The 18844-nt window shown below is 33.5% G+C and overlaps 1 protein-coding gene across 1 annotated transcript; it reads right to left on the minus strand.

The window, feature by feature from the left end:
• Nucleotides 1–358: 358 nt before the first annotated feature.
• LOC128187817 (uncharacterized) lies at nucleotides 359–18844 on the minus strand. The gene is made up of 40 exons (XM_052858430.1): nucleotides 18440–18844; nucleotides 17283–17459; nucleotides 16864–16974; nucleotides 16650–16757; nucleotides 15669–15792; nucleotides 15249–15346; nucleotides 14858–15010; nucleotides 14584–14671; nucleotides 14262–14374; nucleotides 13091–13219; nucleotides 12567–13007; nucleotides 11976–12461; nucleotides 10927–11154; nucleotides 10537–10599; nucleotides 10220–10387; nucleotides 9738–9890; nucleotides 9530–9631; nucleotides 9328–9422; nucleotides 8904–9098; nucleotides 8550–8621; nucleotides 8351–8450; nucleotides 7805–7903; nucleotides 7588–7657; nucleotides 7337–7445; nucleotides 7051–7103; nucleotides 6102–6222; nucleotides 4394–4494; nucleotides 4083–4185; nucleotides 3515–3692; nucleotides 3281–3350; nucleotides 3000–3066; nucleotides 2817–2902; nucleotides 2273–2399; nucleotides 1984–2025; nucleotides 1746–1889; nucleotides 1492–1602; nucleotides 1265–1399; nucleotides 1010–1153; nucleotides 830–887; nucleotides 359–508 (listed from the first exon to the last, which is right to left on the minus strand). Exons 1-40 carry the CDS (start codon nucleotides 18483–18485, stop codon nucleotides 495–497), a joined length of 5082 nt encoding a protein of 1693 aa, XP_052714390.1. The 5' UTR covers nucleotides 18486–18844; the 3' UTR covers nucleotides 359–494.

The raw sequence follows: 18844 nt of genomic DNA on the forward strand, positions 1-18844 counted from the left end.
AGTGAATTTGCATAGTATAGTAACCAAGCATAATATCTTTATAAAGCTTTAGAAATTTATTTGTAAGTGCAATCGTTTACATAATGGTCATGCATTTTGTAAATTTATTTATTAGTAAAGCAATTAAGTGCACATTTTGTACATACTATTGCAGTCATGTTTTGGGTATTGAAAGGGTCATCAACATTAATTGAATTTTAAAAAAAAACACCTAAAAATGACTAATATAAAAAAGGTTCACATATCACCCTGTCCTGGTAAAATTAACTATATCAGAATTTAAAACAAAAAATGATTGGATATGTCTTCTTGATACAATGCAATAACAAGACACAATGCAATAACAAGACATTCCATGACACGTTTCACGCGGCAATGACCGCCATTTTCTTTATTCTTTCTTCCATCAATTATTACATACAGTTAGATACATTTAATGTCATATACAGCTTTTAATTCTATCACAGTCTCGACACATAACACAAGACAGTAAATTAGGCATCGAATTCTGAAATAGAAAAAAAGCAGTTGAATTTTAATTTTATACCCTAAAAATATACAATTGTATTATGCTTGCTAATTGAATTTTCAAATTATTTTCGTCAATTTCTACATTGTTTTAAACTGAAAAAATAACAAGACTTATTCACAAGCTGAAAAGGTTGGTTGATTCATACAACAATGTATGCTTTCAAATTTAATTATCTGAATAAATTACAGAATTGAAATAAAAAAAGAAATATAATTCATAGTATTGTTTCCTATAAATAATTCATTGTGTTATCATTCTGATAAAAGCTTTTGGGATTTGTCAAAGTAAAAATATTACCTTCTTCATTCTTCATTTGTGAAAAATTTACTCTGTTTTGTGTTGTTGTATTGCTAACCTAAAAATAGAAACATTTATCAAAGTTCAGTAATATATATACATTAATACAAACGTAGTCGGTTTAATGCTTATGAACAACTAAGTCTTGTAGCTATATGAATGTATTAAAAGATTTGTTACCGCTGAAAACTGAGACGTGTTTGATGTGACGACTCGAGTTCTTTCAACTTTAGTTTGCACCACTCTACACTCCCTTGTGGGTCTCATTTCGCGGTATTTGTTTGCCTCCGACTGAAAATTCTGTATTATACCACCGCCACCTCCCTAAAAAAAAACAAAAAAAACCCAATCGGTTTTGCTATGCACAAACTGCTTTAATTACTAATTGAAAAATTAATTGCATTTCTTTAATATATCAATATCTTCATGACATACCCATCTGACTTCCTGTTTCTTTTCTTCGTGTAAAACTCCTTCTGATGAAACTTTCAACTCAAATGCTTCATTTCTTGAATCCGTCTGAAGGTGTGTGGCGGATCCTGATTGTGTGATAATTTTCCCGCCAACAATCTAAACAATTGGTGAAAATTGAATTCTATCAAAGTGATTGAAAATTTTTCCAAATAAATTGTTATTGATTAAACACTTAGAGATGAAAATACCTGAGTTTCCATTGAAGAAAGGAATAATTCTCTTTCCATAACTGTATTAGTGCTCTCAGTTTCCTCTGTATGCAAGTGTATATCAGTCTCCGATACCTTATCGGGGTCTTTCTACAAATTTACCATCATATCTACATAACATCGACCAAGAATTTCTGTGTTATAGAATTGCAAATCCATTCCTGATCTTTAAGACAGCGAGTTTTAACTTTGTAATCTTTGGTATTTGTACATAAGGAGAGTTTTTAACTTACGTATACTGAATTATTGACCGGAACTAGAGCCGTTGTATGTGTATTGTTTGTAGAGTGGTCTGTTGTGGAAGATACCACGTGATCAACATCCTTGTCTCGTTTCTTTTTCAGAGAGGGATGCTTTGCTCTCATTGTCTTTTTTATCTAAAAGATTGTTATGTTACAGACATTATGTCAAACACAAAAATCTGTGCTCGTCGATTTTTAATCCAATGAAAATTGTTTTTTTTTCCCTTACCTTGTTGTTCATTAACACATGCGTGATGAAAATTAAAAGTCCCTTGAAAATAAACAAAAATATTGTATTTTTAGTGGTTACTAGGTTCTTCCAATGAATAAAACTAGGTAACGAACATAAAAAAAAAGTGAAACACATACATGTAATATTTAAAGCTGTCTACTTTTTAAAATGAATTTTAAAGGGCATCAAAAGCAAATATTAAAATAAAGATTATGAAACAAAAGACATGTTCACGTGAAACAAAACTACTTTATAGACGTAATTTGCATCTGCCGTCAAATCTTACTTGTATTGAATTTGCAATAGTAAATATGTATTGGAACACAATGGCGTCTTCGTTGATAGCAAAGATTCCAAAAATCCACGTGACTCCAAGAACGGGAATCAGTGTACACACACTTTTCAAGGCATTTCTGAAATAACAATTAAATTAAAGCAAAGAAGATGTGACAGGAATTAAAACAAATTAAAGCAAACAAGAAGTATTCATTTGATTAAACATGAACTGAGTATTACGTAAAAAAAAAATTGAGTCTGAAGAGTTATTTTAGAAAAAAACAAAAAACAAAAAATCATTGCATATCCTAAACTAGCAGTCGGTATCTGACCAGGGACGTATATACTAACGTTAGTATATACGTCCCTGATCTGACTGAAGGTTATGTTAGTCTCATTCAATAATATTTCCTTCATTTGAAGCTTGACTTTGCCAGCATCAATTTAGAAAAGTATAAAAGTATGAACATTTCGAGCGCTTATCTTATTTAAACGGCCCTAGATCCTAGATGCAAAAACATCTAGGATCTTTTTTTCCTCTACATTTTACATACCTTGCTTTTTCTTTGAATTCTGCTTTCTTCATTTTAGTTGTTAAAAACATAACTCGAAGTAAAGAGATAATTATACCAAGGTTAAGCTGAAATGGAAATATTACCCATAACCTAATATCAGATGGAACTTTTCAGCAACAAAAGCAATCATTGACTTTTAATTTACTACTTTTGTATACATACCAAGAACATTAAAAGGACAGGCGCGATAAAAGCATATATTGCTCCAGAGTTTACAGATAGCCAGCAGCTGAAAGATACATAATGAAAGGTACAATGTATGTAAAATCGCATCGTCGTGGGAACATTCATTGGCTTTTTAATGACTCTCTACGGCTATAAAAATCTTAATCTATCTTAAACTTGACAAAAGGCCTGAATTTGCAAAGCAGTTAAGAAGGCAGGGCTACAACAATTAAGCAAATTTTAAATTATATTATTTATTATAATATAGTGCTACTTACAATGTTTCAGAGTGATATTGTGTGTTCCAACAGCTTCCTAGCGTGATAAAGACTATCACCAATGGAATACCTCGACAAAAAAAAACATTCTAATTAAAATTGAACCTCTATGACTGGCATATTAAGAAAACAAGTCTTTAATTTTTAATAAATTGAGGAAATCTACGAACAAGCCATCAATAAATAATGAGATTTTTGTCAAATTGTACTGAATTGATTCAGAAACTAACTTACCTATTGCAGACCCAACGATCCATTTTAAACGTGACCGAGAATTAAAGTTGTTAGTGATACGCATTGCATAGAATAATACTGTAACGTTCATAAAGAAAAAGGTTCCTACGCCAAACATCATGAAGAATGTAGTTAAAAGGAAGAAATGAAGTAGAGCCGTGACGGCGATGCAAACAGCCTGTAGATGATAAAACATACATGTCATAATAATAATCATAATTTGCGCTTTCAATTTATTTGAGATTTTTTAATTTATATATATATGACTTTAATATCAGTTTGAATTAATCATTGTCCATTTGTGCGTTCTATGTTTGCTCAAATATTAACTGTAATGATATATAGCTTTATAAATTTATTTTATGAAAATGAGTTTTACAAAAAGGAAAGGTTGGGGCCTAATATTAGTCTGGAGAATGACGTTTATCGATAGGACTCAACGGTCAAATTTTGCCTTCACTGGAATCTTTCGGCGACGGGAACAGTTCTTACATACTTTTCTTGTTGCAATCAACTTAAAGGTTTATAATTCGTTTGTAAGCGTAGGATTTAGCACTGCCAGTCCTACCTCATTTTCTGCATTATCTACCCCGGTCAAAAACACAAGGTATCCAAGGAAAAGAGAAACGCACAGACAGATGATCAAAACGTTCTGATCACTCCTGATCTTTCTGGATGAAAAGAGAAAAATTAATGCTAGTATCAAAATGTTGAGAAACAAGCTGCGAATTCATATTCCACTGTGCTTATCTTATTTCATCATTTATAAGAAATATTCACAGTCAGATTAGTCAATACTTCATTCGCCGTCTCATAATTTAAAACATTAACCACATTAGAGTACATAGATCATTCCTGTATTTTACAATATATTCTTACTTCCACAAGTAAATATAGATTCCGACGGTCAGGGCGGTGAACAACATTGAAATGACTACACCAACAATGGAAATTATTACAAGCGCCGAATCTTCTTTTTCCTGATAAAAAAAAAAGAATTCTGACTTACCATCTTTATTAAACTATCTATTTGCTGAAATATGTATAATGAGTTGTAAATTTTAACAAAGATAACTTTTGAATGAATGGAACAGCAGGCATGTTCACGAAACTTTCCTAAGATATGGCCTAAGTGTGTTCATAAGATATGACTTAGGAAAAAAGTTAGGAACATCCAAAGATCAACTTAGGACACGTCTTAAGATGTAGCTCGACGGTTACTTAGGAACATCTTAAGTTAGGATATCCTAACCTTCTACAACCATTCTTATTTTTCACAATTATTCATTCAGATCGAATGTGAGAGACTTGTGTAGGGATGAATCATTAAACATTTTTCCAAAGAAAATTGTACGTCTCGGTAGTTAACACAAAAGGCCTAAAACCAGTAATTTTAATGTATGAATTTTAATAATTTTACATTTACCTAAATATATATCAGTTACCAATAACAATTTAGTTTGTTTTTCTTTAAATGAACACCCCCCCCCCCCAAAAAAAAAATTAAAATAAAAAATATTACAAGCCCAAAAAATTCAAATAATTGTTCTTTAAAAAAAAAGAAAATATTTATCCGGACATAATTGGCTTACAGACAGATAATTATGTAAACAACACGCGTGTATTGTCATTTCATAATTAACATTTGAGAATCTTGTCATTCAAGTATATGTAATACATAAACACGCGATTTTCATAGAATTTGAAACGTTACACGAGGAAACACATGTAGTTGTACTCGTACAAACACAACCAGTTCCTTTTAATCTGCAATATATAGAATACACGAACATGTTAGATAAGAAATAAGTTGTAATATATCTCGAAAATATATAAATACAGTTCATTCAACATTACAAATTTTTTAAAGATTATTTTTTTCAGAATAAAGTGATAAAAATTAGGAATGATCACGCATGGTATATGTAACCCGATGTAAATTTACTTTTTATAGGAAAGGACATTTGAATAATTGTTATCAAAAATTATTATAATCAAAACAATAAATGTAACTCATTTAGTGTACAATGTACATAAAAAAATAAGTGAATAACTTTCATTCCTCCAACCGAGATAGTATTTGCGAAAAAAAAATCTTAATTTGTCAGCCCCAAGGCAGGCATATAGCAACGAGGAATTGGTGAGAGTTTGGGGTCCCCCTCCACATCATTTTGTTAAAATGAACATACATGATAGAATAATTAACTATGCCCCACCCCCCCCCCCCCTCTCCCGGATTAGGAATTTGATGTTTGTCGAAAATGCTGGAACTGTGGAAAATATTGCCCTATTCTACCAGTCTTAAGAAAAGGCTTCACAACATCCCAATATCCCTAAAAACGTGATTTTATAGCTTTAGGATGGTCTTAGGACAAGGTAGGTGATGTCTTAAAGTTAGGACAAAGTTATGGCGGTTCCTAAATTTAGGAGAGCTTCGAGAAACAGACTTAAGACTAAGACGTATCCTAAGATGTAGTTAGGACACACCATAGTCCTAAGATATCTTCGTGAACATGCCTGCAGATCCTTAATTAGAGGTGAATTTTACATCAAATCAAGTATATAGGGGGAGCCATGAAAAAAGTACCGGTGTGTAAGGTCTCATGAGAATAGCGAAATTGGTGGTATGGTTACACAGACAGACAGTGGTGCCACCCTCCGTGGAATTAGTAGAACATCCTTCTGACGACCAGCCGCCTGTCCCGTCACTGTAAAGTGTAACCACTGTATTTATACACTATTTATCAGTGAAAACACTGTATTTTAACTCGATGACTAAGAGTAACATCTCTGTCTATGAGTGAAAACACTGTATTTATACATTAAAAGTTTAACAAATGTATTTATAAATTATGTCTAAGAGTAACAACTGTATTCATATACTTTGTCTAAGAGTAACAACTGTATTTATACACCCTGTCTAAGTGAAAACATTGTATTTAACGACTTTGTCTAAGACTAACACCAGTATTTATACACTATGTCTAAGTGAAAACATTGCATTTAAAGACTATATATAAGTGTACCACCTGTATTTATACACTTTGTCTTAGTGTAAACATTGTATTTAAAGACTGTGTCTAAGTGTAACACCTGTATTTATACACTTTGGCTAAGTGTAAACATTGTATTAAACCCTATGTCAAAGGGTAAACATTGTATATATACACTTATCTATCAGTGTAAGAACTAACCTTATACACATGTACAACATGCTTTACCGCAAACAACTGATTTTATACACTATGCCAAATTCTACTTTTTGTAGTTATCTACAGTGTCAGTAAAGACTATGCTAGTTTTAACCACAAAACAAAATAGATATTTAAGTAAAAGATCGGTACATACTCAACAAAAGCATTAACTGCTTAATCAAAGTGTAAAATCTTGCTTTAAATACATATTTATTGACATTTACAATTGTATATATAGCTTTTGGTACGACAACCAATGTATTGTTGATTTAGAATACAAAAAAATGGATGCTACATTATCTGTGATACTATTATTTTGTATATAAATTCTAAATTGCTTACAATAGAGCATAATCCCAGAAAACGCAGTCTGCATCTTCGTCTGCCATCCTCCTCTGAAGTGCAAAAAAATATAAACTAGACTAAACTTTTAAAATGTATAATAGAAAACTTTTGACTTGTTTTTTATAAATATTTTCTTAATATTCATAGGCTTTGCTACTAGTATTTGGAGTTGTAAAATTTTATGGTTATAAAGAATATTTCTTATCTAATGCCTATTCCAATAATAAATTCTTTTTGATACTCTTACAGAAATTAGTTCAGTCAATAATACAACTAAACCTACCCCTGTATTGTGCTGAAAGGTCAGAACGAGGGGTGGGGACAGTTGTTGTATGGGCTGGTCAAACGTCAGTGACATCACCGCAGAGTTAACCACGGAATCCGGCCCAGACCTACAGGCGGAGTCCAATCAAGTTTTAGATTAAAGGAAAGCATACAATTGTTTGTATTTTGAATGTAAATTTAATTCAATATAGTTTATTGTAATTAATTGATGGGAATAAATGAAAATTTTATGAAGTTTTATATGATTACCTTGAAGAGTTAGCTTTCGATGGTAAAAATTGAGACATTGTCTTGTATAAAACAGCAGAATATTTTGACGCTAGAAGACAAAAAAAATTTACCAAAATGAAAACAATCATTCATTCAGTAAAACAAAACAATTCGTAGTTTAGTATACAAACCACAAAAAAAAACTACAAAAAGCGGAGAGTTTTGTGTATTATAAATTATATTGTGCATGGCATACCTTTAAACTGTTCCTCTTGCTTTGGGAGCACAATAAATGTGTCATTTTCAAGAAACTGAACCCCTGAGTCGTGTATTGAAGTCTCACTAACGTTCACAACTACGGACGTAAAATAACAGGTAATGGACAGTAAGTGGAAGAATTATGATTTACATGTACGTATTTTATACATATTGTAATTATGTAATTATTATTATATTACATTGTAATTATGGTTTCTTTAAAAAAAACAATCAGTAAGACTTAATATCTGTAAAAGAAAGTTTCAACACAATTCTTTTTGACTTGAAAATAATTTATTCCATGCTTATTTATCATGGCTTGACTTTACAAACGTGTTGTTTTGAACATGAAAGTACCATAATCAATAGAGACTAGAGCGGTTTAGCAGACCAACGCGTACGCATACTTGTACATGTTGGTACGTGTAGGTTACACGTTAAAACTACGCGTACCAGCTCACATTACTTGTCTTGTTTAGCAATTGTAACGTGTACCTGTACGTGTAAATGTTTTAATGTAATTCTAGATAACTTGGTTACTAACCAATGTTGTTTCCCCTGAATTCTTTGACTTTCGAGTCCTTCATCACAAGAGAGTTCGTCCTTTCCATCGCGTCCAGTACCGATGTAGGACCAGCCATTGTCTGATATAAACGAGGTAAGATCAATGTAAAGTGAAATTATTTTCAATAATAGTAGATCTATAAATCAAAAAGATATATGGAACCTTTACACTGCAATACCTCTTCTTCAACCAGTTTCCATGACTCTTTGTTGTTGGCTGACGTCACGTGGTCAAAAATAGAGTAGACATTCTGATAAAAGAAGCATAGTTTTGTGTGCATAGTTGCCTTTTCAGTAGCTCAATAATACTAGATATTTTATGTATTGCTACATGTATATAAGAATCTATCGAACGCTTAAGAGTAACCACACACCAAGAATAATACCGTTATAGGGGACATTGTTGCATGAACATAACTATATATGTTTGAGTGCAAAACATCTTCGAAATATGCGTGTATTTTATCGACAAAAGTACAATATAACTCGTTTAGTGCACGGATACAGAGATAAAAAAAAGTCGAGTAGCCCACCTGGTCTGGTACAGTTGCGTTGCTTTGGTTAGCTACTTTCAGGACTGTGTCGATGATACTGATGGAGGACAGTATATTGGCGGATGAAATGGTCTGTTCTGAGGCAGTTAGATTTTCTGTTTTTGTTAGGGAGGTCTGAAACTTCTGTTCAATGTACTCTTTGTCGGACACCCCGTCGCTTTCTAAAATCTGAAGCTGTAAAATGGGAATAGTAAGCTCGACTTTATTATAGAACTTGGCAATTATACGTCAGCTAAAATTCAGTCTGACGTTTTTTATGTGACAAGTTTATTCATTTTCTTTATGTATCTTTGGGTCTTTTGGATTTTGTTTTATTTACAGCTCTTACATTTACTAATGTAATAAATATCGCCAAACGCTGGGTAACAATATACAACCAAAACTATAGTTAATTGAATTAAACCTCGTTCAAAGCGGTTGAAAGTTCTATGTCAGCACAGTATGACACTCGTGTTTTCATCCACGTCCCAGAACTATCACACAATCTGCTAGCGTTACCTACGAAAAATAAAACCTGTCGTAGTTTACTCCTCGTTTCTAAATTCAGCCAATTTTGCTAACTTTACAACCAATGCTGTAATGCAAATACAGAATCATAGTTCTACCTTCTTTGCCGTTAGGACAATCCGCATGAACGTATTTTCCTGGAATGGCAATTGGCCACGGAATACCGTGTACATCTACTGATGACGGACAGACAACGCCACCTACCGGAGAAGAGGGGTACAATATATATATATAAACGTCTCACGCCCCGAAACTTTACTTTAAAAAAAAAATGTGTAACTAAGACATAGCGATGTCCGTTCATGCCTTTGATGTAGACCGCCACCGTAGCGTTGATCACCATGGTTACCCGGAAGTTGTCATGGTTACAGGAATATACTCCCATGTCGCTCATCTCAGTAGATGAAATACGTAGTAGACTGGAAGAACCCTTTACTGTGATTGCAATTCGTTTTCCGTCTGTTGAAATGAAAATAATCATTTTCTGAATTGGTTTTTGTTTGTTTTGAGGATTCAGAAACCTATTGCCCAAATGGACGTTTAACATAAAATTAATTTATTCCGCCGTACAGTAATGCCTTGCCCTTAAAAATTGTTGATTTACTCTGCGTACAGTAATCCTTAAAAACTGCTGCGCTTTAAGCATTTTTTGTCTCAAATATCAAAATCACGGAAACGTGTTATAAATCATATTCAGTGTAGAATACTTATGTAGTTTCTAGAAAGTATTGTCAGTAAGTTGTATCAAATAAAATTAAAACTGCTTCAGAATGGACGACCACACTGACCCTGTTGTAGAGGACTGCCATTCCTATACCAAGTCAACCGAGATATATCCACAGAAATGCCCGACAAATCTTTTAGATTTGTAATATTACACACAAGGTCGAAGGAACTTCCCTTCTGGATCGCCAGTTCGTAACGAGGGGAAATTCGGATCTGTAGCCCTCGTTTCACTGTGAAATAGCAATGTACCCGATTTTAATTAACATCCTTTAATTTTGGTTCGTTTAAAAATCATTGTGCATCACATATGTAGTTAAGCAGCTCTAAAGCAAACTTATGCAAATACTGAATTATCGAATTATATTTAATATGTACTTACCCCTGATGTCAAAACTCGTTGAAGCAGTATATTGCTGGTTGAATACAACCACTGTCCAGTTAGCTTTAAAAAAAAAAAATTTAAAATACACTTTTTGGTCATTCCTCTCAATATTGAAGTCGTTACTTAGTTTCCGCGAATTTTGCGATATATGTTAATATGAAATCATTTCCACAAAAAAACCACAAAATCCTGAGACAGTAAAATAGTATAAGATGGAAATAGTAACGTTTGCAATAACCTTTCATGCCACGAAATAAACCTGTACAATATGAAATAAGCGCCGCAATAAACTCTTAATTTTGCAGCATGCAGCAAACAGCTTAAACGTTAGAAATAATTTCGGTAGCTCAAGACAACCATTAAACATTAATGTTCTCAAGTTTTTACCTTGGTCTCTAAGTTTCAGCTCTAATATATCTAGAGAACATTTCATCACATCAATGAAGGATTGCTGTATCAAAAACCTTCCTGGAGAATGCGAAACTTGAGTGCCATTCCTCAACCATTTCACTCCAAACCCAAATCGGATATTAATGTCCACAGACATGGTCAGAGTCGAACCCTCTATCCCCTGTGAAGAGGGGACCACTTGACTTCGTGTGATGTTGATCATCTCTATGATAAAAAAAAATGTCCAGTTTTAACCATTACGCGGAATTCCGCAATCATAAATATATATATACGTATATATCTATATATACATTGTATAAGATTATTTCAATCGATAGATAATACAGTAAATCTTAACTTTTCTGAAATTAAGAAAATAACTACAGGTGTATTGCAGAACTAATTAGTTACTTTACTAACCGCCAAAATTATCTAATAGAATTGCGATCAAGCAAAAAATATCTAATAACTCAGATTTTATTAAAATTATTAACAATCGAGCATTCAACGAGTAACTTTTTATTTTATTTTTTTTGATTAGGTTAAATTAAAAGTCAACAATATACATGTAGATGAATTTTCTTTCAAATAAGCATCCTTTAATCGGAATGGGACATAGACTAATAAGAATGAACGTCCTTTGTCTTTGAACAAAATTCATATTTCTTGGACACATGTGCAAAAGTAATACAGCGTATACAATGTAGTAAATTTACCTCCACGAATCATTATTTAATTAATAAAATTAGGTATTATGAAGTATGAGTATTATGTATACTGTCCTTCCACAAATTCATTTAAAAATTAAATTTGTTGTTATGACTAATAGTCATAACAACAAATTTAATTTTTAAATGAATTTGTGGAAGGACAATACTTTACAATGACGAAATTAAGGAGGACCCATTATAGCGAGTAACTAACCCCCCTCCCCCAAAGTTTATAAAGAAAATCCATTCTATCACGTAAAATTACGCCGAATAACAAGGTGATATATCCTTCAATTTCAATATAACAGACATAAACACACACACACACATCCACACCTGAAGTCGCTGGAGGTCTGACAAATCGCCACACAGAAGCAATATTATGAGGATCAGACCTGTCGCTCCCAAACTCGAACGACGTAGGGACGGGAGGGTACCCTGAATTTAGACTGGTCATAAACCCTTTTCCGATTTTTGAACCCTTTCCAATCGAAATGATATTACTAGCTTCCCAAGATATCCAAAAATGGCGAAACTCCGTGCAATCCAGAACAGGAGTAGAATAGGCACTAGAAACACAGACATACACCCCATCTTTGGTTTTGCTTCCTGTAAAACAAGAAATGTGTTGCTTTGTATCGTTCGTTTTGAGTGCATCTAGCCAGATCAGATAAGATGTTCCATTCGTTATTCGAAACGATATTAGTCCTCTTTCACAAAGACGAACAGAGAACTTGACGTAGTTAATATTTGGTGGGGGTAACTGAAGACTCCATAGTGATTTCAGAGGACCGCCTGACACGTGACAAGTTTCTATGGAATCTGAAATAAAAATTGATAGTCCACAACGTGAATACGGAAACTAATACTATTATTTATATACATATACGCACCTTTAAAAAAACAACCAACAATTGGCAAACTTACCAGTTGAGTTTACTGGACCAAAAAAATTCCACTCTCCAATTCCATCACGAGCTTGAATTGAAATGGAACTAACGTTGAGGGGGTTATAAACCCTGAAATCAAGAATGACGTCATTTCCTGGTATTCTTCCGCGTCCGACCTTCAGAGTGTCGAACCAGCTCACCCAGAAATCCCGGAAAGCTCCATTGTCCAGCAGTTTCCCGTTGTACTCTTCAAGACACTGTGTCAGCGATGCCGTTTTTCGTACGCATAAACTCCCCGTAAAGCTCTGATTAAATGCAATGTAATATTGTCCGCCAGGTGGCGTATGCAATGATAACTCGATGTCATTTGTAGCTTTCACGGAGAAAATTATATATTTGTTCATAGGGTTCGGGACCCCGTATTGTGACAACTCTTTTGATTGGTTTTTCTGGGTACATACTGCCACGCTCTTTTCGTCTACAATGATAAAAGATGATAAAATATAAACCAAAATTCAAATCTTTGTTTGAATAGCGCTAAAGGGTTACAATGCGACATACCAATGTAATATTCCAGTACAAATCCATGAGGACCACTATACGAGCCGTTACTGGTGTAATTTACGGTAATGGTTTCTTCGCGATAGACAAAAACTCCTGACTCCTCTAATATCACGGATTTAGCAAAAACTATAATAAAAAATAAGAATAACTACATGTATACATAATGTCAGATATTTTACTATTTGTAGTTTTTATTTATAGTTATATCGTCGTTTAAGTAACTGCAAATATGATCCTTTAACAGATATTATAACAAATGTTATTCTGCAACAAATAAACACTCATAAGCTTAATAAGAATTATAACCATTGCGTTAAGTTAAATAACGCACATTATCCATGATTCAGACTTGTCGTCAGCCATTAGCTGTATATACGTGACTAAATTTGCTCCGTTATACTTTTGTCGAATGGTAACAGCATGTTCTTCTCATTGTCAGTATGGAATGTGTAATTACAATATGTAATTTACAGTTTTAAATTAGCTCCATATTAGAAATCAACTTTGGTGTGTGAAGTTAACCTTTTATATATTAAAGTTGTTTTCAGGCCCAAACCCCGATGTTATTTTGGCTCATTATACGTTTTTGGACAAATTGACTCCCAATTTTCGGGGTTTATTATTTTCTGGCAACAAACATTATTTCACGTTAGAAGCTCCAATCATTTTTTATCTTCAAATCACTGAACCTAGTTTAGATACTAGTACTTCAGCAGAGTAAACAAAAGTCTGGGCTGCGTTCAAGATCGTAGCAGCTAGCCTAGCCGCTAGGTCGTAGACTTCTAGGGCTATAGAACGGACTGTTAGGTTAGCAGCTAGGTCTCAGATTTGAAGTTAGAAATAATTAAGTAAAGAGACTATATACATTGACATAATTTGTTAATTTTAAGCGGAGATATACATGTTAAAATTTATTTTAGCTGAAACGATGAACAAAATATCACTAAATAAATAGATTTCGTATTTGTTACTAAGTGTAACTAAGGTAACCATCTTGAATTTTGATGCTTAGCATAAACTATTTAAGCTACGAATATCTACGTAGCGGCTACGCTAGCTTATCGTTCAACTACGTAGCCTTACGTACAATGTAGCAGCTACATGTACGACCTGTACTCGTACGTTTACGATCTACGAATTGTTAGTGAAACGGTCGCCTGGTTCTTACGATCATTCTGAATCCGTAGAGTCGTCTGCTCGCTGAGGAAGAGGTATTTCATCTGTACGTATATATTGGCTTCCTTTACTGGTGAGAGGATCGTCCACACACAAGATGTAGGCCTGTTGTTGGTATAGCCATAGAAAAATTACGTCATTGTTAAAATTATTCTTTAAAAATAACCACAATGCCGAGATGGCATTACTAATAGTTCCGACAACAAAATAGATGTATGTATGTTATCCATACAGTTTGTAATATTTACGAGAGAGAGAGAGAGAGAGAGAGAGAGAGAGAGAGAGAGAGAGAGAGAGAGAGAGAGGCTTCTCACCTTTGTAAAGGAAATTCCTGAGACATGATAATTTGTTTTTGTGTGGATGCTTCTAACGGTACCCCTTCGTTATCACAAGAACTATCTGCTGGTCCAATAATCGGAAAAGAAATATTATTTGTTAATATTTGTTAGACGCATTAAGTCAGGTAGAGCCCCCTTATATATTTTGACCTTATACAACTTTTCAAAGGTTCGATTGGTGTTACTAAAAATTCAAATGGTAATAGCCGTTTAATCAAATGATCATCTAGTATACATATTCGTTGCCTACCTTTATTGTTAGCAGTAAAAAGTCTGAACTGAAATCCTTGTTCACTCCGGGGCCTGGTATAGGAATCGGTTCTAAACGACAAACTCAAAGATCTGTCCACGGCAGAGCTCCCGAAATGTTCCCGACAAGACACATTCTCCAACCGAGAATTACCTTGAAAATTGACAATCCATCAAGTTCATTTTATTTGTTATTGAAAATGAAAACAATATATCATGCAAGTAATGTTTGGTTTTGTTCGTAATTTTGCGAAAATATCTTGTGTTTGAAATATCGGTAATTGCATTAATAGTTTAATCCAATGTCTTCTTTAGATCAATACAAATGCAAATGTACTACTAATATGTCCTTTGTTTAATTAAAAGTAAATATTAGAATTGGTAGGATCTACCTTGAAAGCCTTTCAGGTCGTCATTGCAGAACAAGTAGTATTCCATGATTATTCTATATCCATCGGGTGGCACTATATTCCATACACAGTTCAAGTTTCTGCGAGAGTAATAAATAGTTACGATAAAAATAAGTATATTTATGTAATTTCTAATATCCTGAGTGAAAGGGATATTGGATTTTCTGAGCAAAAGCGATATCTTGAACATCGTTGAATGATTATATTTATCATGACACAACTGACGTTGATATTACCAGTAACAGGGTTTTTATAATGCTATGTACTGACATCAGACGGATATATACGGCATGTTTAAATTTAAAAAAGATCACGTGTGATATAATCATTCATATCAAACTTGTTTTGACAACTTCGACAGAAAAATAAAAATCTTTAAACAACTAAAAATAATATTCTCACGTTTCATAAGAAGGAAGCTGAAATGGCCTCAGCGGATCATAAAATGGCGGGAAACTGATGGCGGTTAGTTTGTTCGGCTGGAGTTGTATCACATTTGGTTTGCCATCACAGTTCAGAGCCTGGGCTAAACAAAAAATTGTGTTGCTATGGTAGTACATGTAGAATAGTGGGCAAGCAATGTAAATAGGTGTACTTTAATGCTACAGAGGTATTAGTTAAACAGTATTTTTGAGATGCTGGAAACATTTTACCAAAGAAGAAGCAATTCAATAGTAAGGGATACGGCGATTTCTTACGACATCACGTGGTACTGAATAATTCATAACGAGGCGTTTACTTTCCGACTCGGGGATTAAAGCAATATATAGTTTTGACGTTCACTTTTTAAACGTGGCTGAGTTGAAAATATAGTTTGCAAATATTGGTACAATATTTCTATAAAAATATTAATTCATTACGACATATGCTGTTTTAGGTGGGGTTAGGGGCTGCGAAGTTTTGTAAGTAATCTATTGTAGTGTTCATCTGTTTTAGCTGTTAGGCTTATGTAAAACTATATGACAGGGCTGTCAAAATATTTTTGATTTGAACTATAAACTACATTATACTGTAATGCGCACGTGTTTCTATCTAGTCTTGCATTCTCTATAACATTGGACAAATCGTATCAGTCTTTTTGAGGTGTTAACAGTTTAAAATAGTTTGTTTTTAAAATGTAAATGATAGTGCTTTATTCGATTAAGCAGTTTTAACTTTAGTGTGATCTTTTACTGTAATATATATTTTTTTTTACACAAAGGGATCCATCCATCTTCGTATTGTTAATACAGGTGTAGTTTAACATTGATGTGTGCTAAATGATTGATAACTTTAAATGCACAGGTAGAAATTTTAACGCTTTAATTAATCCTTCGTTCACTCAACAGAAGAGTTAAAAATATGTAAACCCCCAGATTGTTATCTCCATATTACATAACATACCTGATTTCTCGCAAATAAACGCATTTTGTTCGGTACATGGTCGGTCTAACCACACGGGTTTAGTTAAACCATTCAATGCCAGACATCGGAATTTAGGCTCCAGTGCACCTACGTTTAAAAGCAAACATGAATTATGAAATTCTCAGACGTCTATCTCAAATTTTCTGTGTGAGATATTTGATCCAGATAAATTTTCAACAAGTGGTATTCTCACCTAATATCCAAAAGGTGGAGTTAAACGGCTCTTGGTAGTTGTCCCACATCCAACCATTGTCGTACAAGGAATGGCCGCCTGTCCACACCAATGTAGCATTATCTAAGATGTCTAGAAAGAGAATCGAAAACAATTTTTTGAATCATCCAACATTGAATAAATGCATTGAGGCAATTGAAATACAAGTAATTTTAATAAAAAAGGTTTTGTCTATAGATTTTATTGATGAAGCTACGTGACATGTTATCAACGGTCCCAATTATACTCAAAGTACAGATGGCGCTGTATACGTACCAGATATTGGTATAAAGATAAGTCTTAAAGTCTTCGGCAATCCAATTTGCGTTATATTGGTACTTGTATTTTATGTCACAAAATATTAGTAGAAGAGACTGGTATATTATAAAGTGAGTACTTACTTTTCGCTACGAATAACATCACGTGATCGCTGGTGATGGATACTAGAAAACCACCTTCTCTTGTACAAGTTTCTCTCGCCTGTTTCCAACTCTGGGGTTTCGGGAACAGTTTGTAACAGAGGCCATTCTCTTGGTTGGACAGCCAGGTTTCTTCACAATAATACTTCGCGTTGACAACTTCATGATAAAAAATCAAGATGGTGTAAAAAAAAAATGGGAGAGAAAACTATGAATGTACAAAAGTTATTTTCTTTGCAAGCTATATAATTATGAACTTACTTGAGTAGGGCATTTCACTTAAAATTCTTTGTTTATTGTTCCCATCATACTTAAATCTTATGCATATATTAAGATTGTTCGTGAATGTGATTAAACAACTTGTCGTTGGTCAATTACTCGAAAAAATCGGTTCCCTGGACTCGACCATACAAGTTTGATTTGTGTCATTGATTTCAAGTAAAAACAACAGTATAAAGGTAGACGGCCCTCTTTATGAGTCAATCGAAGCTCTTAAAAAGATCTTACAAAAAAGTACGCTATTTAGTTTTATTTATAGAATGTTCGTGTATTAAAACTACAGATTCGGTTGATGCCATCCATATGGATATATTACCTTATTAGCATGAAAATTGCAGCTCTTCGCGATAATTTACACTACTGGTTTTTTCTTCTATTTCCGTGTGCATTAAAATGACATATTTGATTGATGCATAATCCATTCCTTTGAATATTTCACCTTATATTTTAGTTTATATATATATTGGAATTTGACGGGCTATAAACACCTGGGTGAGCGTAAGGGTCACATTGAGCCTTCTGCATCGGTATCCACGACCTAGTTAACAATCAGTAGCTAATGACAAGTCAAGTTTCTTTTGTTGTTCATGCATAAAGAGCGTCACAACATTTGTATAATCAGGACAAAAAAAAAACCCTCTATATCGCCTACAAGATAGATAGACTTGATAGCAAATTTAACTTTTCAAAACAAGTTTTTTGAAGGGAAAACTGTTCTAGTTTTGATAATACTTCACCAAATTCATGCGGTTTTAACTGCACCACTTGTTTATCACATAGTTTTATGTAATATTTTAATACATATGTCTCCTAAAATATAGCCATATATTTGTGCCATCAATAATCATAATAATGCTTACCTTGCATAAAAAATAATCCTGACAATATCACACGAGATGCATACATAGTTCTGTTCCAATGGAAATAAAGTTCAAATAATATGATGCACTAAAATGCGGTGGGCATATCTTCCGAATTATGTCAATAATGAAAACCGTAGTGAATTCGAACACATAAACATTATCAAACCGTGTTAAACGCCTGCATTATTTAAATGACTCAACAACGAAGCGACGTACTTTCCCCCCTTTACAAATGACAATCTCCATGAATGGATAATGATACCACAAAATAAACCCAACCCCCAGCCTCCGTCATCTTATCTCAGTTTCATCTTACAAATTAAGAGTTTCGTTTAGAAAAAAATAATATCAGATTTCAACCCAGAAAATGTCCCCAAAACACAACCAACCGTGCCCCTGTAC

Source organism: Crassostrea angulata, chromosome 1 (genome assembly GCF_025612915.1).
Source record: "Crassostrea angulata isolate pt1a10 chromosome 1, ASM2561291v2, whole genome shotgun sequence".
Lineage (NCBI taxonomy): Eukaryota > Metazoa > Mollusca > Bivalvia > Ostreida > Ostreidae > Magallana > Magallana angulata.